The following is a 24,992-nucleotide window of genomic DNA, read 5'->3' as shown; positions in this document are numbered from 1 at the left end:
CCTGGTTAAGCAGCGTGTAGGTATGAATGATGGGGAAGCTAACCTTCCTAATCAAATCTGCTACAAAATTAACAAGATACACCACTGTGCTCTTTTCTGTTACCCCACCTAGTCGCTCAGCTCCTGTATACTTCTCTTCACATGGGTTTTTGACATGTATCCTCTTTCAAACGGCACCTCTTTTTCAAACAGTTCAGTCCTTAGTTCCTTTTGCTTGTAGGTCTTCTCTGACTTTCCTTTTTTTTGCCCCCACGCACTGAGAGCAGAATGTGTGCTGCTGTTTACCAGAGTAAATCATGAGAACATAACGTCCTAGCCTGCAATTTTAGGGTTTTTTTTTTTGTACGTGCCCAAAATCTGTTATTGGCAGCAGTGGGGGGTTCAAACAAAACTGTATTCCAGAGTCATCTAGTTTATTGTCCTGTGTTATTGCTATGGCCTTGGATGATTTGCCAAGTATTTGTTTGGATTATTCCTGCAAAGAAGTGTCTTGCTTTGGTTATTTTTTTTCCTGGGTTTGGGTATTTTTCCAGAAAAAATATTAATTGTCTAATTCTAAAATGTCTGTCCGGAAGCACCTCAAGGGATTCAATGGAGCTTTTACCAAAGACAGTTCAAGGGACTGGGCATTATGAATGAGTTCAAGTAGTCTTACATGGTGCATCTATGCATCCACAGACACTTAAAGTGGGTGTTGTCCTGAGAGTGTCACAGAGTGTGTTGGAGCAAGTGGCCAACAACAAAAATAATATGAGATTACTTATGCTAGGCCATAAGTTACCCTTCAGGTCACTTCATCTCGTTTTACTTTTCTAGATCTGGGAGGTGCATGTTGAGCCCCTTTAATCATTTGAGATCCAGAGCATGGAGGCTGTTAAAGACACTTGAAGATCAGGCCAGTGCTTCTGTAAAGCCCAGGTGCTGGTGGAGGTACAATAGGAATTGCCTGCCTGCTGGGCTGCCAGAAGCAGAACTCAGAACAGCTGAAAAGTACTTTTAGGGATAGGTAGCTGCTTGACTGAAGGCTTTCTGGAACTGGATCCTCTGCATAAGTGCAGCTTTTGGCCCCAGCATCAGTGCTCTGGATTTCTCCCTGCATCCTTAAGCATTAGTGGCCTCTGAAGTTGCAGTACCTACGACACAGGGGTGTAACCAGTGCGAACTGTAGTTCCTTTTCCCCTCGGATCGTTCACAGAGGTAACAGGATTTGAATCCAGCCAATCTCAGCCTACAGCACTGAACAGCTTCTGTAGGTTCATCTGAATGTGCTTTTCCCAAGTTCTTTCCTTAAAAGCAGAGTGGTTTGACTCCAGAACACCAGTGTTACTCCTTTTATAGCACTTACGAGATGCTGAGTGAAGCTCTAGTTGTTCAAATCACACTGTACTAATCACATCTGACCCACGTGCTGAAAAACTGGCCGAATCTGTCGGCAGTGGTTTACTTTCTGTAATGTCACATTGCCTAACGCTTGTGATTAGGTAAGGTTAATTTACAGGAGTCAGATTCTGGATAAAATTGCACATGCGTTCAAGTTTATGCACTCTGGGATAAATCCAAGCCCTGAGAATAAGTCACTGGAGAATTTGGCACTGACTTTGGTGTCATTAGGGTTTCAATGTCCTAATTACCTAAGTGGCAGTGCTTACAGGGTACATAATAAATTTCTGGAATGAGGTTTAGGAGCTTTACAAACCTTCTTGCAGTATCTGTCATACTGAATTATTAGTAAACCAGGCTAGATTAACTAGGTAGCAATTAGTGAGGGTTTGGGTTTTTTTTTTCCCTGTTAATTCTACCAAGGGGGAAGTAGTACTGATTTGGGGGCTGCTCAGAAGGGGACAGAAGTTAGCTGGCTTTTTTGCTGCTGACAGCTCAGTGGATGCCACTAAGACAATAGTTGTAAAGAAGATGAGGAGAGACAAGGAGCAGGTGTGCAGAGTGCAGCCACCCGTCTGTCTGTGGAGCACCGCAGCGTCAGGCCCCGCCATGTAGCCCCTCACTGCTCTGACGGGACGAGGAGCAGTCCTGCCTGTCTGAGGGTTTGCCAGGCAGTGGCTGGCTGCCTTCTGCGTGGTGCTGTCGGGGGCAGAGGCAGGGAGCCGTGGTACCAGCACACCAGCTGTGGGAAGGATTTGGCCAGCTCCGCTTCCAGTGGAAAAATGGGGTTTTTTTCCAGCAAATTCACAAATGCAATAAAACTGTGTTTTATTATTTGCTCTTTAGAACTGTTTATGTCCAAGAGGAGTTTTCATCTTGCTAAGCAGTGGATTTCCCAGCTGAAAACCTGGGGTTTTGTTGAAAAATGCATCTTTTTTTCCCTAGCTAGAGTTTGCATTTCCGTAGAGCCTCGTGGTACGTGTTTTAGACTCGGTTCCTTCTTTTTGTCTGTAGCTGAGATAAAGAATTAGTAGTTTAAAACAATAACTGCATGTTCCACTGTGATCAAGGAATTAGATAATCTGGCATGTTTGCTTAAGGGGTCTGTATCTTGGGGCTTTTATAGGGCAGTATTAAAGCCCTGAGCCTTCTTATTATGCCAATACCCAGAAGATTGCTTTAATGAGAAGTAAAGGGCCTTTTTCCAATTACAAGGGAATAACTGTATTAAGTTCCTGTGTTATGTCAACCTGCTTTGATTTGATTACTGCGAAAGAAATGGATTTATCTGTCAGTGTTACTTAATTAAGCCTTCTCATTGATGTTTTGCAGAGTAATGTAGTGTAGTTTGCACATTTAAGTCTAAATACAAAGAAAATTGGTCGAAAGCTAAGACACGACCCCTGAAGATAAGGCACAAGGGCCATTGCTTGTCATTGTCTGATCAAACTCCAGGACTTTTAGCTTTGGTGGAAGACCTTGGGCATTGTATGTGCTCAAGATTAAAGCAAGGTAGAGGACGAGGAGTTTTCAGCCAAAACTGAAGATGGCTGAGCATTCTGGAGTCTTTGCAAGCCTGACAGAGTTATGCTGTGAGGTTTGTTCGCCTCATCCCTACTCAGTGTTGTGTGCTTGGGTGTGTCAAACGATGTCTGTGCACCTTTAGTGTCTGTCTTCCCCTGATGCAACCCCAAAGCTGTCTCTGTCTGGGAGTGCCCTTCCTGCTTGGTGGTTCTGCCCTCTTGCTTAAGCAGGACTTTCTCTCCAGGTTAATCTTAAGTGTACCCAGAGACTCAGTCTGGGATGTTAGCAGAGAGGAGGAATACCCCAGCCCCTGTTGTTCTCATGTTGTTCTTAAGCATCTGATGGTGCCTTTTGGTCATTGTCCTGCTTGGCTCGAGAGAGGGGTAGGGATAATGTGGCAAAGAGTACCAGAGAGGACAGCTGGATGGGGAATTCAGCTCACTGCAGAAACCTGTGTTTAAGTGCAAGCACAACAGTGGTTCCTTTCATGTCATTCAGACTGTTCAGTGTTTGACCATGAATACAGTATTTCCGTGTGCTGCTGGAAGGTGCTGGGCCTCTTTGGGAGCATGGTGCCCCTTTGCTGTGCCTGAAAAGACCAAGGTTTTGAGGAGTGTGGCTCAAAAGAGGCACCACAAGCAGGTTAAGCAGCGTGTAATCAGCTCAGCATCTGTGGGAGGAGTGATGGTGGACCCTCAGCTGGAGCAGAGTGGTGGGATCCCAAAGGGAAGAGGTCAGCAGCCAAGTGCACCCCTTGCCTGGGATGGTGTGGGTTGCCCCCTTCCCTCTCTGCTGCTCCTGTGGGGGTGCTGAGTGCTGGAGAAGGATTACTGCTCGAAACACAGCCCTGAAATGTGTTATTTTAGGTGACACGTTACAGTGCCCAAGACAATGGCATCTGTGTTCTTAAAATACGGATAAAAACGTGCAGCAGAGCAGTCTGAAAACCTTTATTGGCATGTAGCTCTCGCCCCTAGCTCTGGCCACGAGCCACTGTGAGGGGCCTTGACAGCAGGTTTTGTTTTAGATTAGCTGGCTTTTACAGAATATAAGTATGTTAATAAATGAAGTTTGTAACAGGGGAGCTCTGTGAGTGACACTGCCTTGTTACTGAAAGCAGAGCTCCCAGGCGATGCCCCTTGTAGCCCCCGTGCAGAGCCCTCCCTGGTGTCCTCTGCCTCCTCCCCTTGGCCTTGCCCACATGCGTGAGTCTGCACAGGAGATCTGGGAGCAGGATGGGGCTGAAGCTGCTAAGGTGATAACCTGTCTGGAGGTGGGCTCAGAGCTGTGCCCCAGTGCTTTTCCCAAGGGCTGAGCTGTTCTGCTCGCTGATGGGTTTTAGAAGCTGTGCTCGAGGGTGGGACGATGCCCATCAAAGTCAGAGGGATAATATCCACTGATTTTTAGCAGGCAATGGATCGGGGCTCTATGGAGTTAATTGCCTGTTACATAACACAAATGATTTTTAAAAATATGCCTAATTAACCTAATAGAATGGTTGATCTGATCTGTCAGGTAAATGATACACATTTTCTTTCTTTTTCTGCAGCTTAATTAAATATTTACCTAAGAGTGTCTTGTGCTATTAACACATACATCTGTTATTGAGATAATAGGAATTGTAATTGGGGGAAAGTATCAAGCTACACAAATCTGTAGGGTTTTTTGTTTGGTATTTTTCTGTTTGGTGCTGCTTTTTTTCTTTTTTCAGTCCTGGAAATTAACCAGATTTGGTCACAGCACCCATATTTTAAAGTGCTGCTGACCGTATCTGTTTCTCAAGAGGACTGAGGTTCCGGCTGATGCTGGAAGCCTGGATGACCCACGGTGCAGGTGGGAAGGGAGCTGCTGCTGCACGGGGTCTTCGGCAGCACGCTGAGAAAGTTTCTCTAGCCGGCAAGACCAAATATGTATTTTTCCCAGTTACATTAAAACTGCTGTTTGTGTATGGCCCAAAGGGAAGGGATGTTATTATTTCATCAGGACACTGGTGGGTTCCCAGGGCTGAGTTGGAAAACGGCACTGAAATGTGCAGCAGTACTGCTCTAGATCAACGTTAGTCACATTTCCTGAGGTTTAACGTACTGTAAGTCAAAAAGGGATGGATTTAAGCAGTGCAGTCCAGTCGATCCATGTGCTGAGGGATGTGCTTAACACTAAGCATGAGTGATCTCATTTACTTGAGTTAACACGGGAGGGAACTATGATTTCAGTGGAATTATTCACAGGCTCCCATTAAACCTGTGCGCAAGTGCCTCGCTGAGCTGGTGTTATGATTAGCTGCAAAGATTTTTAGCCAAGTGGAAAGTCTCAGGAGACTCCCAGCTCCTTTTAGGAAAGGTTTCTTGATGGCAGCCCATTCAAGTGTGTCCTGGCACACTTGAGTAAGGTGCACGTCACTGCCTGGGGTGCCTGGGACCAGCCCCGTGCACTCCGGCTGCCTTTGGAGGAAATCCGTGTAACTCCTTCGGGGCTCGTTTTTTTGTTATTCTTTCTGGTTTTGTCTCCACTTTTGAAAGAACATTCAGTGTCACAAAGAAGTTTTAATGACAATAAACTGGGTTAATTGAAGGATACTGGGGAAGACTTGGCGAAAGTGGAGTGAAAATAGTTACATCACAGAAGAAACGCTGGGGATTGTGAAATGTGGAGAGCATTCATATGCAAAATGCGTCTATGACCTGATTTTTGTCAAGGAAAATGCAGTGTTGCAGTCTAGCTGGCCTCTTGTACCCAGTGACATGGCAGCAGTCTGCAGTGGCAGACTGGCAAGGCTCACCTCGCCTTCCCGGGGTGGCTCTCAAGCTGTCCCTTTGGTGCACTGATAAAATGGCAGGCTGAGCCGTTTTGGTGGGTTTTGCTGGAAAGTTAAGAGAAAATTCTATGAGTCCTGGTTCTTTGGTCCCTGCTGTGAATGGCAGGTTTCACCGTGTCCCAGCACACATGCAATGGGATATGTTATTCCCAGAGATACCCTCTCAAACTGAGGGGGGAAGTGGTTAAAAACACCCAGCAATGGGCAGTCTGAACTCGCTGGAGTGTCCCCCACCCAATGGCTGCAGTGAATTTTCTATCAAACAACAGAGGCAAAGACAGAAGTACCCTCTCTGTGCTCAGCTTTAGGAGTGGGCTTTTTCCTTCTCGAGATACACGTGTGTGTGTAAATGCTTCTGTGCCGCAGAAGCTGAGGCTCTGAGAGGCACATTTACCCCAAATAATCCCTTACTTTAACTTCTAGGTTATCATGTTTTATTTTTTGCTGTTTGATGATACCTGTTTTTGTACTGGAGACTTTTAGAACATTTTGACTGGTACAGCGCAGTCACTTTTTAAAGTGTCAAGAAACACTGAGCCACTGAAGTAATTTTTATGTTCAAACCTCTGGTTCCTGAGGGTCCGGTTCATTTCTGCTGTGAATTTAAATGAGTTAATTTAAGCAGTGGGTCAGAAGCCACTACCATCGTAGTAGCCCTGTGCCTGATTCTTAATTAAAGGCAACAGGAGATTAATTTGAAACATTAATTTAAAAGTGCCTATACAAAAGGAAAGAATTATTGCAATAAAGCCTAAAGAACTTTTTTGTCCCTAGATGTAGAAGACAGAACTAGCTCAGGGTCCTGGGGGAATACAGGACATCCTAGTCCATCCAGGGTAAGTATATCTAATCTTTTTCCCCCAACCAGACTTCCTGCATATGTAAATTTGCAATCTTAAATACGAGTTTTACACCTGATTGCTTAGAAAAATGGGCATGCAAAGTTGGCTGTAGCCTGTCTTCTCTCTAAAATTGCTTTTTCTTTTTGAACACTCAGACCTGATCCTGTGATTGAATTTGACCGCTACCTCTAACGAGCAGTGAGAGAATTAACCCATTTTTTCTTGCTTAGGCCGTGTCAAACACCACCACTGCGCAGAGGGCAGGTGGAGCAGAGATGTTGCTACCAAATGTTTCCTTTTGTGCAGTTAGATTTTTGGGTATTGAGGCTGCCACCAAACCTGAGGAGAGGACCATTGCTCATCTCTGTGCCGGGGCTTGCTGGCTGCTCCACGGCCACCCCTGGCTGCCCCGGGGCCTGAGCTGAGGGTAGCAAAGCTGGAGATGGGCTGCCAGGTCTGTCCCACCACGGCAGGGCTGCCCTTCCCGCAGTTCACCTCAACCACTCCATTCTTCCAGTGAGGGGGTTTCAAACCCTTCTCCTCGGGGCAGGGGCTGGCAGACGGGCGTTTCAGCACATCCCCCAGCTTCTGGCACTGGCTGTGCTCTGGGGCAGGGAGCCCGACGGCCAGCCCCCTCCCCACCTCTGCTCCAGACGCTGCTGAGACAGACACATCTCCTGTGTCCCCCACCTGAGAGATAGATGTGTCTCTGGGGTAGGCAGGCACGGAGCCGCTGTCTGGCACGGCCGTGGTGGGCGCTCGCTGGGGTTTACGAGGCAGCTGGAGTTGGTCATTGCCATTGTGGCTGTGGACACTTGCCCAAATTCTTTAGACACCTCAGGGCTGGGACGCTTTGGTAGGGAGGAAGTGCTGTTTCCAGCAGAACAGCTGTGCAGAGCATGGCGGGCCCAGCAGCACAGGGTGGGCAACCCAGCCGATGGCCCACGAGCCACCCCGGCAGCCGCTCCCCGGCACCGCGGCATCGCTGTCCTCGCGGCTGGGCACAGCTTGTGCTTCAGTACCACGATGATTATTTCTGTTTACTTCCTGCAAACGCATGAAGTACACTTACGCTGGGCAAAAAGTGGCTTCTCTCTTACGTATGCCCTTATTTAAACAGTTTGTTTAAATTGCTTTTTAATTGTTTTCTAATTAACATGAAGGATCGGGGCTCGCGAGCAGCGCTGCCGGGAGCTCCGTGCCCTCGAGTGTCTGTCTGGAGAGGAGAAATGCAGTTGCCCTCTGCATGCTCGGTCTGTCTTTCCCCCCTCAGGGCAGGTCCTGGCCTCAGTGGCATCTCCAGTGTGGCAGGAGGGGACCCCAGCCCTTACCCGTCGAGGGAGGGAAGCCTGACACCTTTTCTTATTCGATTCTACTTAGCATCCATTACGTCATTACTGCTCACATCTGTCAGTTTTATTTTTATCCCTCTTTTTCCCACTTGACACTTGTATTGCTTCCGAGGGAAAAATGTTTTGAAAAGTAAATTCTAAATTTGCACACACAATTATTTATGCATGCAAAAACTTGAATGTGAGCGTACAATTGAGTTTTGAGATAGAAAGAGAAAGAGCACGAGCCTGGGAAGAATTCTGGAGTTTCAATCGAGACTGTGCATTAACTTGCAGGGCTATTCTGCAAACAGCCTGACCCCCCTTCCTTCGCTCTCTCTTCCCTTGGTATATCCACACTGGGAGAAGTGCTTTTCCGTGAGCTCTTCCGAACCACAGAAACAAAACGTGACACAGCATCTGCCCTCGGCCAGTAATTGTAGTTAAATGTAAGATTTTGATGAACTGAGTGACTGAAAGCAGAAGATCACAGCAAGACTTGTTTTAAAATGTAGGTGGCTAATCCTGGGAAGGTTTTTATACATCCCTGACGCTGGGTAGCACCTGATGCTGTCTGTTCCCAGAGGAGTGCAGAGGGGTAGCGAGGCAGGAGGGGCTGATGCCTCTCGCCAGCCGTGCACAGAGGATGAGTCCTCTGCAGGGTTAGCCTGTGAGTGAGAAGTAACTCTCCACACCCACTGTGAAGAAAAAAATCCTCTTTCTGTATCCCAGCACACAAACATCACGGTGAGGCGATTAAAGGCAGCGAATTTCTGCACAAAATTGCTTAAAAAGCAAAACGTTACAAGAAGCATCTGTTTGCGGTTCTTGCGTATGTTATGGGCAGGGAGGCTTTCACGCTCTGAGAGGGCTTTATGCTGAACTGCACAGCACGAAATTCCAGAAACCTCGTCTCGGTCCCCCGTTCAGGATTATCCAAACCAAAGTCAGTCACTAGCAAAGTCAAAATTCGAAACAGCGTTTAAAAAATGTTCTGGCACAGGTCACTTCCAGCAGGATCAATAGGGGAAAAAAACAGAGGGAGCAATGTTTCCTACAGCTGGCTTTAAAACTTCGGAGGGGAATGTGAACCTGGAGGTTTTGAAAAGTGCTGTTTAAACTTGTAAAATTGTGTTTTTTCCTGGTTTGTTAACAGAACTATGGAGATGGGACTCACTATGATCATATGGCGAGCAGAGACCTTGGGTCGCATGACAATCTCTCTCCTCCATTTGTCAATTCCAGAATACAAAGTAAGAAATCAAATTTCCTAACTTCACCGTGTTGTTGAAAGTGGAATAAATGGACCATAAATAAAGTTCTGAGGGCTTAAATCCCTCATCCTCCCTTTTTTTTGGGGGGTTGATTGTACTCGGTGCAAGGGTGCAAGGGTGGGAACTTGGGTGTTTGAACTTTGTTAAGCTCTCATCCAGTTTCAGAAGTGTTCACCGATGGTGTTTATGTAACAGAACGTGTTTTCTTGCTCCGAGAGGTGTGTGATTTTTGATGCAGTAACTGCAATGCTTGCTGAAAGAGGTAAATGGTTGTTTCCTAAAGCTCAGCCTTTCCTTTTCAAAGAAGTGTCCAGTCGGCAGAGAAAATAAAGATATTTAAAGCAGAAAAGGCTTTCTGAAAATATGACCAATGTACGTCCACAAAAGGGAACAGATAAATAAGTGGTGAGGGACACTGGAACCATTGTTTGTTTTGGAGTAGGACGGATCACTGCCTGCTGGGACCTGTGAGCTGCAAACTCCTGGATTTCAGGCGAGGGTAGTTGCAGCCTATTCTGCCTGAGAGGAGTGAGATTTTGCCCAGGGCACTTGGCAAGGACCCTCCTCCCACCCCACACCCCATGATAGAAAGTTTTGACACCCCTGGGTAACCATTTAGCTTAGCAGCAAACACCATAGCAGTATGAAGAGAGGCTGTAATTATTTGTAAGTGAATGATAGCTACTTTCTTTAATTACAGTTGATAAATGAGTTTGGTTAAAGTAAATATATGATGTAAAAATATTAGTAATGCTCATGCTTGGCCAAGATCACACCCTTCTTCTGCAGTTGTTAATGAACTAACCAAATGCTTTGCTTTAAAGGGTTGAATTCGAGCCAAAGAAAACACGGGGCTGTAACTGCGATATATCATTCTTCAGCTCTAATATACGTCCCTAAAATATGCCTTGTCTTTTAATATTGGGAAATACTTGTGAGTTGTTGAACATATGGGACAATGTTGGAGCTTGTAGTCATTTGTATGTATTCACGTACAAAACATGGTTACAACAGTTTTTAAAGGGTCTAATGTAAGCCAAAGAAAGCATGGAAATTTCAACACTCCCTTCTTCACTCACGCCATGGGGCTTAGGTAGTGCTCAGAGACGCTTTGCAAATAGCCACACGCTTCTGTGAAACCCACTGGGCTGTGTGGTGCTTTCAAGTTTAACCTTTAATTTGAGTCTTTAGAACTTAGAAGCTTCTCTCTCTCTCTCTCTCTCTCTCTCTTCTGCCTGTGCCTTGGGTTTACAGAAAAACCTTATTCCTGACGCTGTTTTCGCCAAGCTTAGTGAAAATGCCGGTTTCACTCGGTTTAAGAAGTAGTTGTTCTATAAAAACACCTTCAGAGGCACCTGGTTAAAGAAATAAGCTGTGTAATAGTCTGATTAGGGACTTTGGGAACCCTGATGTTTGTAGAACATGATGTTTGTGGCCACCGCTGCCCCACTGCCAGCTCTGCCTGCGCCCTCCTGAATGAAGGGCCCTGGCATTTTTCTGTTGTTTTCATGCAGTTTCTGGTAATTTCAAGCAGAAACAAGACCAGGGATGTTGCTGCACACTCAGATGAGTGCGTGTGCAAGTGTGTGGCAGGCGACTAACAGCTTTTGATAGGTGTGCTGTTGTGCAGCAGCACACGTGCACTGCCGGGGCAGTCGGCTGCCACCCTGAAATCTCGCCTCAGTGTCGTTCTCTGATGTCCAGCCATCAGAGTGGACTCTACTCCGCTTACCCTTTTGGAGCAGCCCTTTATTCCCCGGTTCTGCTCCCTTCCTGGGCATGGGGTGTTAGTGGAGGAGGAGGGATGGCTGCTGCTCTGCATGCACACTTCCCTCCCGCTCAGACACCTCCAAGGGTCTTGTCCAGGAGCTCTGGTTGTGCTTGTGGGAATGGAAACCCTTCACCAGCACCAGGAGGGACTGTGGTTGCTGACCCTGCTGCTTTGCAGGGCCACTGCTGTCAGGCTGCGCTGGCCATGGCAGCGTTTGTTGCTTTGGGAGGAATCTAGCCGTTGTGGTGATGAGCAGCACGCAGTGCAGCTTGCTTGGACAGAGGCTGCCCAGACTGTCAGCTCCTGACTCTTGCTCTGAATGTGTTTAATCTTTTCCCTTTTCCTAGCTCTTGGAACTCCCCTAAGGGAAGGTCCCTGTAACCTCTGATGTTATGCAGCTGGCACCTATAAAGACACACTGTAGTTTTCTTTCTGTACTCCTCTTGGCCACTAATAAAGAGCCTGATAATCATCCACCTTGCACCGGTTTTATACTGGTATATCCCATTGACTCGAATCACAGAATCATAGACCTTTAAGATCATCGAGCCCAGCCCCTCACCTCACACTGCCAAGCCCATCACTAAACTAAACCCCATCCCTCAGCACCTGCTATGCATCTTCTGAATATCTCCTGTAGAGAGAACCTGCTCTTGACAAGAAAGACTTTGAGTGTAGGTGTTACTGACCCTGTACCACAACTGTTTGCGTACAGGGCGTGCTTCAGTGAAGGTTTATATTGCACTTTACTTCACAGATACTTTGTTTATGAAAATGCATGTTTACATGGCCAGCTTCAAGCAAGGGAGCCTGTGCTTTGTGCTGGGGAGCAAGCCCTGTGGGGAGGAGCAGAGGGGAGTTGCAGAGCTGTGCGCATTGCTCAGCTCCTCAAGCTCCTGCTTGCATGTGTTCAGACACCTCTTGCTTTGTGTGTGTCTGGAGCCCCTCTACCCTGGTTGGCACTTGGTGTTTCCTTGAGAGTATCTGAAGAGCAGTTGTATGGCCCAGCAGGGAGATGCTCATGGGCAGATAGCTGCGATGGGTATAGCACGTTGGGGGCCACTTCTCAACACCTCTCCCCTTTCCAGGTGTGCCCCTTGGGGAATGTTTCTCGTCCTACTGCTTGGAATATCTTGCTACTACATTAAATCATTTACCAGTGTACAGTAACTGGCTTCTAAACCCCCTGTAGCTTAATGGAGCATTTCACTGCAAGGATTAGATTGAGGTTTTGGGCTCTGCTGAAGAAAGCTGCTGGCTTATGTGGTGACCTTTGAATCTCATCTGGGTTAGTGGTTGATATTTTGATTTGGTTACTGTGGTCATATTGTGACAGCTGCTGGTTCATTATAATTCAGTTCCTCTCCTTGGTTTGCCTACCAGGAATATTTAGGTTTGTGTTGCTTCAAAGGGCTCAAACCACCCTGAATTTAACCCGGCACGCTGCACAAGGTGAAGCATTGCGACAGCGTTTGGTCACCGGCTGTTGGGCAGGCAGTCACAGCACAGGCTGTGGCAGGGAGGGACTTGCCCTGGGAGAAAGCTTTCCCTGAGCTTTACAGAGCTGATTTAAACCCAGTTCCTTGAATGTAGTAAATAAAGGAGAAAAGATCAAAAGCCCTTGTTCTTACTTTGTTGCACGGGCAGTTTGTGTGCTCCTCCCCTCTGCATTGTAGCAGTTCTGGTGTTCACAGTAGGGTGTTTGCATGTCTAACTGAAAAAGTTCCTACCCTGCTAACTGGAAGACAGTACTTAATTTCTGATTTTGGCCTGAGACCCTCTGAAAGGACGTAAGGTCACCAAATGTAGATCTCTTAATAGTTGTAGGGGTTGGTCAGTGGTCAGGTATGTGAAGACAAAATCTTTGCTTATTTTCTCTTTCCTTTGCTAAACACAAAATGAGGACCAGATACAAGACTTACTTCCTCCTGGTTGTCTTCTTCAGATCAACACTGTGCTGCTTTGGATTGTGCTCTCACACCATCCCTTGCCCAGAGTGCTTTTGGGAGGGCTGAGACCTGTGTCTGCCAGGGACTGGCATGTGTCACCATACAACTATTTTTTCCCTTCAGTTTCTTCCCTTTTCCTTTTGAAAACCTCTAGGTGATAGTTTTGCTCTTGGCACCATTGCTTTGGAGGAGCTGACGTTGGGTGCCAGCGCAGGGCCCGTGGGGCTGGGTGGCGTGGATTGCCCACGGCAGGCAGGACTCGTGCCCGGGGCTCCCGGGGTCCTGGCTCGGCTGCCCGTCTGCTCTTGGCACGTTGTTGAACATCGTTGTGCTCGGATGTGCCTTCCTCTCTCCCTGCCTGGAGAACGCGTGCTGCATGTTTTGCAGGGATATTGTGAGATGTGATGACTTACTGTCTGGAAAACATCCTGAGTCCCTTGGATACTGTGTATACATGCCAATTTTTAACATTATTTTTAATGCTGCGATAGCACTTGTCCCCGTACGAATATTACTGTGGCGCTTGCTTTTAATCTGTGCAGCTTTGATTCTGTTACTGTTATTATAAGTAGAACTGGAATTTTTTCAGATTAGTTAAGTTTACCCAACACAGCATTATAAGACCTTGCTTTCAATTGCTAAACTATAAACACTGGGGATGAAATTTTCCATGCTGTGTATCTGACTCAGCCTGATTATTATTTTTTTAACCTTCTGCAGAAATGATTTCAACATTTCCTAAAATGAGATTACATTTCACCCTGGCAGATTTTTGGTTTTCTCAGTTAGTGTCTGGCACATCAGGAACATTAATTCTGTTTCACACCACCTCTGTTATGTCAGGTGGCTTTGGTTCCCCTTCTGCAGCTGGAGAAGTGAAGGTATGTGAGGAGCCAGGAGGGGAAATGTCAAACAAAGCTGTCCAGTAATCTCCAGTTGTAAATTTGAAACACGAAAGGGTTTGATGGTCTCTTTAGTGACACCCAAAGATGCCACTGCTGGGGGAAATGGCAATTTGTGAGGCTTTGTATGAGTTCCCATCCACATTACAGGAACACACACTCAGCAGCCACTTGTCTTTTCTCTTGCTCTTTCCTAAAGCCTTTTCAGGGTGTTGCAGTATTGAAGGAGCCTGGCAGCTTATGGTGAATGGAAAACAAAGAAACTACTATTATATTTGGGGGAGGGGGGGGGAAAGGGTAAATTTTGTGTGACACACAGAAAGAAACACGTGGCAGCCTTTTGAAAACAACAGTCAAAGGTGGGTTTTCAGGAATCACAGGCAGAACTGTGTGTTCCAGAAAAATATCTGTGGCTCTCTGACTAGCTTAAGATAAATTAACTAAGATAAATCGAACAGCAGAAAATCTGACTGGGACAGCTAAAAAGAGTCAGTAAGGACCTTCAGAAACCAAAGCACTGGAAATCCCAGAGTCCAGGATTCCTTTAAAATACGTTACATTCGTGCAACTGACCCAGCCCAGCATCTGCAGCATTAGGAGAAGCCCCTGAATGGGCTCTGCAATGACAGGCAAGTGCTTCCAGAGGCTGGGAGTGTTATCTCAGCGAGGGCTCTCCCAGATGCTGAGCACCCAGATATTCCCTAGCCAGGTGGAAGATGTTAGGAGTGATCTGACCATTCTGGTTTCCACCTGGAAACGAAGCAGTTTGGGATGTTAGCAACTCCAATGCTGCTGGGGCAGGGATGGGTGCTGCTGTGGTGGTTCCTCGTCAAGCACCATGACTGCCACATCTCCAAAGGAGACTGAAGTGTGGTGTGGCTGGGCTTCAAGGGGATTCTGTGGTCATGGATCGGGAGCGTGCTGGGGTCTTTAGCAGTGTTACTGTGCCTATAGACACCAGCAGTGGCTGGATAAGAAAGGTCCCACCATACAAGGTGCTTCCCATGGCCAGGGAGCTCCTTGGCTTGCTGCAGGGTGGAAGGGAGAGCTTGAGGCCTTTTTGGAGAAAGGTCAGAAAACCTGAGTTCAGCTGCCAAGTTTGAGCTGTTTGGCTTGTTTGGTGCATTTTACCTCCACATCTGCTTCTGACAGCCTGGTGTTTTTATTCACCTCGAAACTCATTGAACTCGCCTTGCAGCCTGTCTGGTGAATGCCATGTGGATACACGTGCCCACCAACCTAACTTTTGTCCTTCTCATCCCCACGTGAGTACGGAAGGGAAGATCTGAGACAGGTTGTTCAGCCTAAATCCAGGGGAATCTGTCAAGTGTATTTGCCAAATCTGGAATTATTTCACCAACCCAAATACCTCGGTGTCTCTGAACTTCAAAAGTGTTGCTATGGTGGGAAGTAGATGGACACATCTTCCATGTTCTGAGAGGAGGGGACTGCAAACTCATCTCCAAGAAGTGAATTACAAAACAGAAACTGATTTCAGACTTGGTCTGTTCTGCTCTTTAATGGACATGGATCTAAATTTACGTGTAAGTTAAGGCTCCGTGTTCCTTCCTGCCCTTACCCAGGAACAGCTGGATGGGATTTCTTCCAGCATTTTTTATTGAGTTAGTTTTAGCGGTTTCTGCACAACAAAGTAGAAGGGCTTGTGGATAACCCTGAGCAACAGTTTGAGTTTAGCTCCGCAGGGTGTCAAGGCTGAGACCTGAGGAGCTTAGATGTGGTGCTTTAGCTTTTTAAGATAACCGCCATGAAAATCACACCATGTACTGTCAACCGGGGCCTTAACGATGACTTAAAAATGCTTTGTAGAAGCCACTGGCTCACGCATCCCTTCTTGTTGTGGAATATGCCTGCTGCTTCTCTTGTCTCCCTTGCCTGTGAGCAAAATTAACTGGGGGGAAAAAAAAAAAGCCTGTGCTGAAGAGCTTTTTGTAGATGTGGATATAAATATGCTACAGTTCCCAATTAAGAGTTAATATATTTTGCAGCGAGTCAATCTTGCAGGCGCTGCCAGTCAGGATTCTGATCTTCAGCATTCAGCCCCAGCCTCTCGTACAGTCCTGACGAGAAGAAATTACAAGGACATTTCCATTTATTTGGGGAACGAGCAGCAGATGTATAAATAGAAACTGTAGACTGTGGCAATTAATGTCTGCATACTGAGCAAAGAATTGAAATATTATTTTGTGCCGCATAGCTTTCAGTGAAGTTTACATTCCATTGTATTTTGTTCTTAAACAAGCCCGAGATTTTTTAATAGGTTATTTTCTGCGGCAGTCGTGTTCCGCGTAGCGTGGCACAGGCTGGGGCCGTGTGAGAACCTTGAGTTGGGCTGCAAACATGTTTGGTCTGGTGTTTTGCAGTACAGATTGTAAGTTTGCAAAACACCACCTGAAGTTGTCCTTGCTGTCGGCAGGAAGGAGCATCCCCCCCGCTACTCATCCATCCCTCTCTTCTGCCGTGACCTTCTGCAGAGCTGCAGGCTCTCGAGACGGCCGTTGGGGAGGCCCCGGAGTGGAAGTTGGGCCACACTGCATGGAGTGGCCAAGTTAAAGCCATGGAGCGTGTGTTTTAGAACCATGTGGTTCAAACCAGGGGCGCTGGGTGGCTGCTGCTCCAGCGCAGTGGCTGCAGGGCTGGCTGGGAAACGGCCGGCGGCTTTGGCTGCCTGGCGCACCGACGGCACGCGGCGACGGGGGTTCAGCTGGCCTCCAAGGCTCTGCTTTCATCTGCATTGCAGGCACGTTAATAGAGAAATGACTTTTAAAGTCACATCCAGAAGGCGCTTTAATGGTTAATGAGCTTCTGCCTTTCGTATAGATGCCTGTAGTTCGGCTTTGGAGTGAGCGTTTGCTGCTCTTCTCCAGCTGAGCTGATGCGAGGGGCAGAGGGAATCTGAGCTCACACCTGTTCAAGCATTAAAAGGAACCTATAAGTGACTTAAAATATTCACAGCGAGGCAAAAGATACCATTTCTAGCCAATCTTACCCCACGAGGAAGACCATTGATAGGCATTTCTTAAAAACAAATAAGCCAAGAAATGGCCATCACCACCACCAAAGAAATGCCAGGGTTGTGGATTAGCTGTGTCTCCCTGATCTCCCAAGCTGTTTGTGGTCACGCAATGAGGGAGCGTAGAGCTCAAGGTAGCGTCGTGCTTCTGGGGGAGACGGCTGGCCGGGGCACGGGGTGGATTTGCATTACAGCTGGAAAGTGTACATGTGGGAAAATCTGTGAAACAAAACAAATTTGCTGAATTACTAGGTCATTTACATAGCTGCTCCAGTCATGGTCCGTTAAACAGGCAAAAACAATGGGTTTGTTATGCTCTCTAGTTAAGGCACAGAATGTGTAAAACAATGCCGAGTTAGCTGGATAATTAATAATCGTTTTGAGCCCGGACATACCTCCAGTCTGAACTTCACAGCATATAGAGCCGAATAAGGCCTTAGCTTAATAAGATCAGCTTACTTTGTTAGGTCTTGGTGTGTTCTCCTACAAAGACCAGACCAAGCTGCAGCCGCGGGGGGCTCGCGGTGGCCGAGCCTCACACCAGCCCACGTTCGGGCTCCTTCGCCTGCGTGTTCTTGGTCCAAATGAGCTGCTGTCTGCAGCTCTGTAACGGGTTTCTTCCAAGGCTTGGTCTGTGTGTGAGGAGGGAGAAGCCGCCGTTGCGTTCTGCCGGAAGATGTGGTCGTCTTGAAGCAAAAATGCCATTTTTACTCTCGCAGTTAAATTTTTAATTCTCTTTCTTGCGACGGCTCCTGACGGTTTCCACAGCGGCTTCCCTATTCTTGTCTCCAGCCTTCAGCCCCTAGTACTGCTCTGCATTTAGCACATTTGGTCAGATGCACAGAATATACCAAATCAAATATAAAACAGTTCCAATGGAAATGATAAAAAGGGTATGACAGGAGGGTACAGTAATTCTCCACAGCAGCATGCCAATAGATGCATCTTACCATATGGTCTGAATTAAGGACAGCACCAGTTCTTACACTGTACAAGGCTGATGCTATACTAGGTCCATGCTTTGATCCTTGCGCCATGTGAAACAGAAAGATACAGAGCATGCATTTAACAGGAACCATCAGTACTTCAATTAGATTGCATTTTGTTTTAACTAAAATCAGAGTACTTCAATACTTTTTGGGGTTTTTTTTTCCCCAATTCTGCGAAGTTTTACTCCGTGGTTGTGGTCTTCAGTAGTTCTAAAAAGAGTGCAGAACCAGAAGAGATGGAGAAGGATATTCTGGGAAACAAGCATGCTGACTAAATGTGATAGATGAGAAATTAGGCCAATGATCAAATATTAAGAAGAGTGGCATTTTGTGTGTGTGTGTGTGTGTCTATATGTGTGTGTGTGTGAATCATCCGGAAAAAGCAATTTTGATTAATTCTTGGATGAGGAAGCTCCGTAAACAGATCAGCAAGAATTTAGTTGCAAGCATTTTTAATTTGCTGTTTAAATACCTTTTAATTCTGATATCTGTATCAACACATTCAGATCCTTTCTACTTTCTGTATGTGCATTTCTACACGTCACCAGAACTGAAGATACCTGGTTCTGGTTCACATTGCCCAACATATTTTGGTGTTCACCTTCTAGGAGAAATATTTCATGTAAGTCTTGCAGCCAACAAATCGATTCCAAAGCCAGTTTTAGCAGCAATTACAAACCTCCCTTGGTCTGTGGAGCAGCACCCAGAAGGTAACTGAAGGTCTGGAGAGAGAGCTGATATTACATGGAGAAGTTTGCAGGCTTCTATAGAAGTTGGCCCAATGGCTCTAATCTGCTCAGCCATTATTTCAACCAGCAAAGCAAACACAGGAAAGAAGAAACATGAGGAAATCAGTGAAACTTTGGAGTAGCTGTTGTTGACCAAGCATTAAATGCCAGGGCAATGTGATAGTTTTTAAAGCACTGAATTACCTGCTGGTAGTAAGGTGAGGTGTGTTCTGAGTGGACCTCATGTTCAGCATTGTGTATTGGGACCCATTTGCACCAGGAATGGAAGGACAGTGCCTTGAAAATACACCACATCAAGGAGTGTTGGTACCTAACGTAAAAGAACTGCAACTGTGTCTTCTATGCAGCCATGACAAGAGTAAACAATCCGATGAAAAATGTCCCAGGTTCCTAATGTGGAAGAACAGGCATGGCAAATAGTAATTGTGGAAGGGAGGCAATAATATGAGATGTAAAACACGAGGTTCAGAGAGCGTGAGGAATGAGGTTCAATGTTAAAAAATAATAATCTGAAAGCAAAGAGAGAGAAGGGAAGGAACAACTGTACCTGAGGTTAAGATAAATAATCATGAAAGATTATTGCAACGCATAAAGAAGAGGAGGTCAGTAAAGTAGATTTTAGGACCTCTAAGAGATGGAAAGGGTAATTTATTGACAGATGATGTAGACACTGCTAAAAAATAAATGGATTTTTCGCCTCAGTGTTCACAAAAGAGGATGGGGAACAGATGCCAGAATCAGATATAAATTTCCCAGGAGAGAGGCAAGAAATATTGAAGGAAATAGGGATTATTCCAAAATGGGTGATCACACGGTGGGTGAGAACATCAGTAGATGGATTAAACTCTACAGAGGAGCTATCACAGAATTCTTAAGTAAGAAGAGATAAAAGACTATTTCATGTTCATGGGGAAAAACAAACAAACGACAGCTCTCCATTCCTTGGTGTCCTCAGCTGTCCACGAGATAACCATGAGGGGAGCTTTGTTTCACCGTAGCGCACAATGCTTTTGTCCCGTAAGGACTTCACTGGCAAGTTTTGTGCCTGACTCGCTGCTTTAGTCATTTCAAAATCATTTAGAAATTCTTTAAATGTGTTCTACAACAACAGTTGTATTCTCCACAAAATGTACCAGTCCCCTGTGGAAGGGAAGCTGAACTTGAGGACATCCATAAGCAACAGCTCAGTTGTGTCATGAGAAGATGTTCTTTGAGGAGACTTTCCCAGGTCAGAAAACAAGGTGGAATGTTTCCAGCTGTTTTCTGCTCTGTGGTGTGTTCTGCCTCCTCAAAGGAAACTTTTGATATATTTTAGTTCCACCAGAATAAACACATCCTTATCTGACAGGATGATTGATACTATGTGGTCGAATGTTCACATTTGAAGGCGAGATACGTCAGGTCATTTGCAGTCGGGAACGTTTTCATCATAGTGACCTGCAGAAGTATATAAAACCAGGGCACTATGTGCCTCTGTTGCATTTACCCTCAGGTTCAGAGTTGACACTCAGCCAGCCTGGCCCTGAGTCTGTAAAGAGCTCACAGCCAAAGTTTTGATGCCCTCCTTTTAGAGCCTTTTAATGATCTAGAAGATCAAGCCTGCTGGCACAGTCTTCAGTGTATGAACTTGAGTGAGGTTCACGCTTTAATGAATGGCTGAACTGTTCAGTCTAACAGTGGAGTTTAATCTTAACCTTGCCAGCCTCACCCTCAAGTCTCATGTTCCTTCAGTGGCATTTTTGGTTTCACAGGTGTGATATCAACGGTTCTCATGCCTCTTTCTGGTCCAGATTCCTTAGTCCCTTGCACTTGTTAGGTTTGTCTGTCTTCACAGGAATGGTGTCTGAGTGACTTGCAGGCAGCAGCACTGAAGCTGGAGGCAAAGTGAGATGCTTGTTTTCCATTGAAAGGTGGAAACTGAGGGAGGTAACAGGCAGAATATGTAACAGGGAGCTGAGCAAGGCTATGGACTTGATTTGTGGTCTTCCTCAGCACTTGAAGAGCATCAATTACAATTTCCCACTGTTTGGTGGATTATTTGCGAGTATTCAGCTGGTGAAAAAAACACCACCAACTGAAACTGAATTTGTCCATCTGGCAGAGGAGATCTTTGTAACATTTTCATACCAGGCTGATTCAGCAAAACATTTTATTTTCAAAACCTTGGAATACTTTAGAAATAGAATCCAGATCAAACAAAGCCTCACATCCCCCAGGCAAAGGTTTCTCTCCGATACTTTGGATAGCTTTTTCAGAAGACCAAAACCTTTCTCTTGTCCCCTGAGTGGAGTCTTACCCTCTTCCCAAATGCATCTGTCAGCAGATTTTCTCAGCTCTGCAGCTGCAGGGCAAATATTCCAGCAGAGAGGCAGTTCTGCCTTCCATCTCATCTTCCTCCCTTGTTTTTGCTGGTCATCCTGAGTAGGAAATGCATCTTCTGTTACCTCCACCCATCCTCTTTGGTAGGCTCTGAGATGAAGAAGGGTAATATCAAAGGAATGGAAGTATGTTTGGTAGGCTGATGGATCTCAAGAAACCTCTGACTAAATTTAACTAGACCTTCTGTTTAAGGGTCTTCTCCCAGCTTCTACTCGAAAAGTAGAGCATCTGGCAGGTGCACTGTAATGTGGATGGCATTTTGTGATGCCAGTTTATCGTGATGGAATATGCCATGGCTTCCGTACCCTCCTGAAATGACCACCAGCCTCTGAAATAATGTCACTTTGGACGCAGAAGAATCTCTGAAAAGGTGAAAAATTCTCTCATAATTCCTGTTTTGTAGATGAAAACACCTAAATGCAACCAGTGACCAAGTTTACTGCCTGTAGCCTTCCGCTTCTCAGTGTTTGAGTTGTTAGAGCTCCCTGCCACTTGCCTGGTCATGACTAAATAGCATCCTTATTGCTCTTTTAAGTCAGTGTAATCACTCAGTATAATCCTAGCTTTCTGTTGATGGAAACTGGAGAAACCCAAAAGCTTGCAAAGCATGAACGGCTGCAGAAAGAAGTCACACGTAAAATTTGTTCCTTTTCTCCTGCAGAGCACGCCCAGGTTACGTTGCTGTCATACAGACTTAGGAGTACTTGCTTAAAGATGAGTTTCATGGCAGAGGCACTTGAGCCTTCTGTTGTTAACACAAAAGTCATCTCTCCGTGTCCATAAGCAAAGTTTTCTGTTTGTGTAGCACACCCAGAGTTGCAGCCATCTCGATACACATTTTGAGCCTTTTTGTTGTGGTTGGATTCAGGGCAGTGGAGCTCCAGCCTTGGCATCTTTGAGCTTCTCTCAACTACATTCTGAAAGTTCACCTGAAATTCACCACTGAATCGTGTCTGCTTTTCTGCAGAACCAAGTAAGAGACTTTAATTGCCTCCAGAATACTTGGCTTACACAGGCAGAATGTGCTTGGGTTTGGGTCAACTCGGGGAGTCCCTTTCCTGCCCCCACCTTTCTGGTGGGAAGCCAGGTGGAATGGCAGGTTAGTGAGGCAATGGTAAGGGTCTGTCTGGTAGGTTATAAACGCTAGTGAAGCATGTCAGACTGAGCTGCCTCTTGTTTAAGTTGATCATTTAAATAGCCAGTCCTTTTCAGCATGGTTTGACTAGATTTCACCTCTTTGTATGGCAGAGCTATTCTTTACCTAACTTTGATTTTTTTTCTTTCCATGTGAAACGTTTTTGATCACGTTATATGGAGCTGTCATCGCACCCTGAACAGTTGCAATCTCTGTGCCTGCTCATGTGGTGCACACCTGTATCACGTTGGGAACGGACTTGGCTTTGAAGCTGGACTTGTTCTCTCATAAGAGTCCACATATTTCTTCCATCATGTAATGAGATTTGCTGATGATACAAAACTGAGGGGAGCAAGCTGCACTTAAAAGAGAGGCAATATAAAGTATGGCTTTGGCCACAGTCCTGCTGCTGGAGCCATGCAGGAGGAGTCCTGCCACGATGCAGAGCCCTGGTTAACTCGAACACGGCTCTATGTAATAATAAAGACCCGCTCGTGAATTTCCATTGCTGCAGTTGTGGGTTTTTTAACTCTCTCAGGATTTTTAAAAAGCAGGGTAATTACTTCAGAGGTAAAAGGGAGGAGGAAAGGAAAGATGTGCTGGTGGAACAATTTGAGAAAGGCTGGTGATTCAGAGAGATGCTGTGAGATTATTCCAGATGTGATGGAGAGTGGGCGTCGCTCATCGCCTGAGAGGAGGTGCAGAGCAGCCAGCCGCAGGCCTGTGGTGGGAACTGGGATGATACGGGATCCGAGGAGGTTTTAAGAATGTAGAAAGGACTTTCCTGATTCATCTGCTGAGACGAACAATGATGAAAAAGAGGGTAACACTGGAGTGATAGTTCTCTGATGCATTAAACTATGAGAAGCTGTGTTGAGTACCACAGTGAGCAGGATCGTGGAGTCTGCTTTCATGGCCAGGGCATGGATCGTGTCTGGAAATTCGTCAGGACAGCTGAGAGCAAGCTGTCCTTGTAGTGTCCTGCATAGGTTGAACAGGTGTGGTGGTTTAGCCCAGGCTGTGTGCCTGGTGCCCACCAAGTTGTTCTATCCCTCCCCCTCCTAAACTGGACAGGGGAGAGAGAAATACAACAACAGGTTTGTGACCTGAGATGAGGACAGGGAGATCACTCAGCAATTAGTATCATGGGCAAAACAGACTCAATCTGGGGAGAAAGGGTTTGATTTATTAATGAACCATCAGAAGGAGATGAGAAATAAAACCAAATATTAACAGAGTTCCCCTCACCCCTCCTCTGCCCAGGACTGTCCCTCCTTCCCCCCAGCAGCACAGGGGATGGGGGACGGAGGTTACAGTCAGTTCATCACAGATGGGCTTTGCCGCTGCTGCTGCTCAGGGAGAGGCCTCCTCACACTTCCCACTGCTGCACTGTGGGGTCCCTCCCACGGGACACAGTCCCTCACCAACTGCTCCAGCGTGGCTCCAGCTCCTCACACCCTGCCCCAGCACGGGGCCTGTCACGGGGCAGCTCCTCACACCCTGCCCCAGCACGGGGCCTGTCACGGGGCAGCTCCTCACACCCTGCCCCAGCGTGGGTCACCCACAGGAGAACAGTCCTTCAGGGACAGGCTGCTCCAGCCCGGGGCCCTCACGGCGTCACAAGCCCTGACAGCAACCCTGCTCTGGCCTGGGCTCCTCTCTCCCCACGGGCTCCCAGGCCCTGCCAGGAGCTCGCTCCAGGGTGAGCTTCCCACGCAGTCACAGCCTCCTTCAGGCACCCACCCGCTGCGGCGTGGGCTCCTCCACGGCCTGCCCGTGGGTCTCTGCTCCTCATGGCCTCCATGGGCTGCAGGGGCACAGCTGCCTCACCATGGGCTGCAGCACAGGGCACAGGGGAATCTCTCTGCCAGGGCCTGAGCACCCTCCTCCCCTCCTTCCCCTTCCCTTGGTGTGTGTGGAGATGTTCTCACAGTCTCATCCCTGTTGCTGCTGCAGTTCAGCAACTGCCCAGCAGCTTCTTCCCCTTCTCCAGTATGTTAATCTCAGAGGGGTTACCCCAGGCACTAACTGGCCAGGCCTGGGTCAGTGTGGGTCCATCTGTCAGCTACAAGGGAAGCTTCTGGCAACTCCTTGTTTAAAGAAACCAACCACCAAAACCTGGCCCAGGCAAAACCACTACAACAGGGCTGCAAGTTCAGGCCCTTCCTCGCTCTGTGTAGGCTCCTGTTGCTGTTTAATGGAGAGAGACAGACCTGAGTTCTGATGGAAAACAGTGTTTAAACCTTCACCCAAATACAAAACAGGTCCGGCTTTTCTTTTGGAGGTTTCTTTTTTTTAGCTTGGTTTTTGGTTTTGTTTTTCCCCTGAAGCTAGTGGGTCTGAGATTCATGAGCAAAGGTTGAATAGAAGTCAAAGGGAACTATTTTGGCACTTTATAAGGGATGAGTGAGGCCACATCTGTAATCCTGTGCACAGTTCTTGTCACCTTATTATTAGAGCTGTGTAAATCTGGCAAGGATTTGTATTTGCCAAATATACCTCTGGCCTAGATTTGGACTTATATTTGGAATGCAGGCCAGTTTTAGTGTCTGTGCAGTTTGTAATTTTTGCCAGTTTTAAGCAAAATAACAGGAAAGAGAATAATGAAGGACAGAGGGGTCAGGAAAGCAAAAGAAGGAAGGAACTAGAAAAAGAGAAGTAAAAAAGGACAAAGGATTACAGAGCCTTTTCCTTCTTCTCTACTTTTTTCCACAGCCTACCCTTAACGTGTCCTCTCTCTTCCCTTCCCTTGTGCTGTCTGTGAATTTGAAAGAGCTGAATATGATCAGCTGTGCTCTGCTTGTGCCCTCACACTTGTTTTTTTAATGCCCAAACTTCTCCCTTAACCTCCTCCTAAATTCCACCCCCACCCCAATCTTTATGCCTTTTCGTGTGGCCCAGACTCCCTGGGTGGATATGCT

The 24,992-nt window shown here is 46.6% G+C and overlaps 1 protein-coding gene across 11 annotated transcripts in view; it reads left to right on the top strand.

The window, feature by feature from the left end:
* TCF4 (transcription factor 4) overlaps nt 1-24,992 on the top strand; it is a 244,056-nt gene that overhangs the window by 71,559 nt on the left and 147,505 nt on the right. For 10 of the 11 annotated variants that reach the window (XM_062017198.1, XM_062017203.1, XM_062017204.1 and 7 more), the window contains 2 exons: nt 6,494-6,555; nt 9,049-9,145. The exons of the other annotated variant lie outside the window; for it this stretch is intronic. In XM_062017198.1, the coding sequence (XP_061873182.1) occupies nt 6,494-6,555; nt 9,049-9,145 (159 nt within the window). The remainder of the gene's footprint in view (nt 1-6,493; nt 6,556-9,048; nt 9,146-24,992) is intronic. 11 annotated transcript variants of the gene reach the window in all.

This window comes from Colius striatus, chromosome Z (genome assembly GCF_028858725.1).
Source record: "Colius striatus isolate bColStr4 chromosome Z, bColStr4.1.hap1, whole genome shotgun sequence".
Classification (NCBI taxonomy): domain Eukaryota; kingdom Metazoa; phylum Chordata; class Aves; order Coliiformes; family Coliidae; genus Colius; species Colius striatus.
Note: the sequence above shows the minus strand (reverse complement) of the source record. Positions and strands in the feature narration are given on the sequence as shown.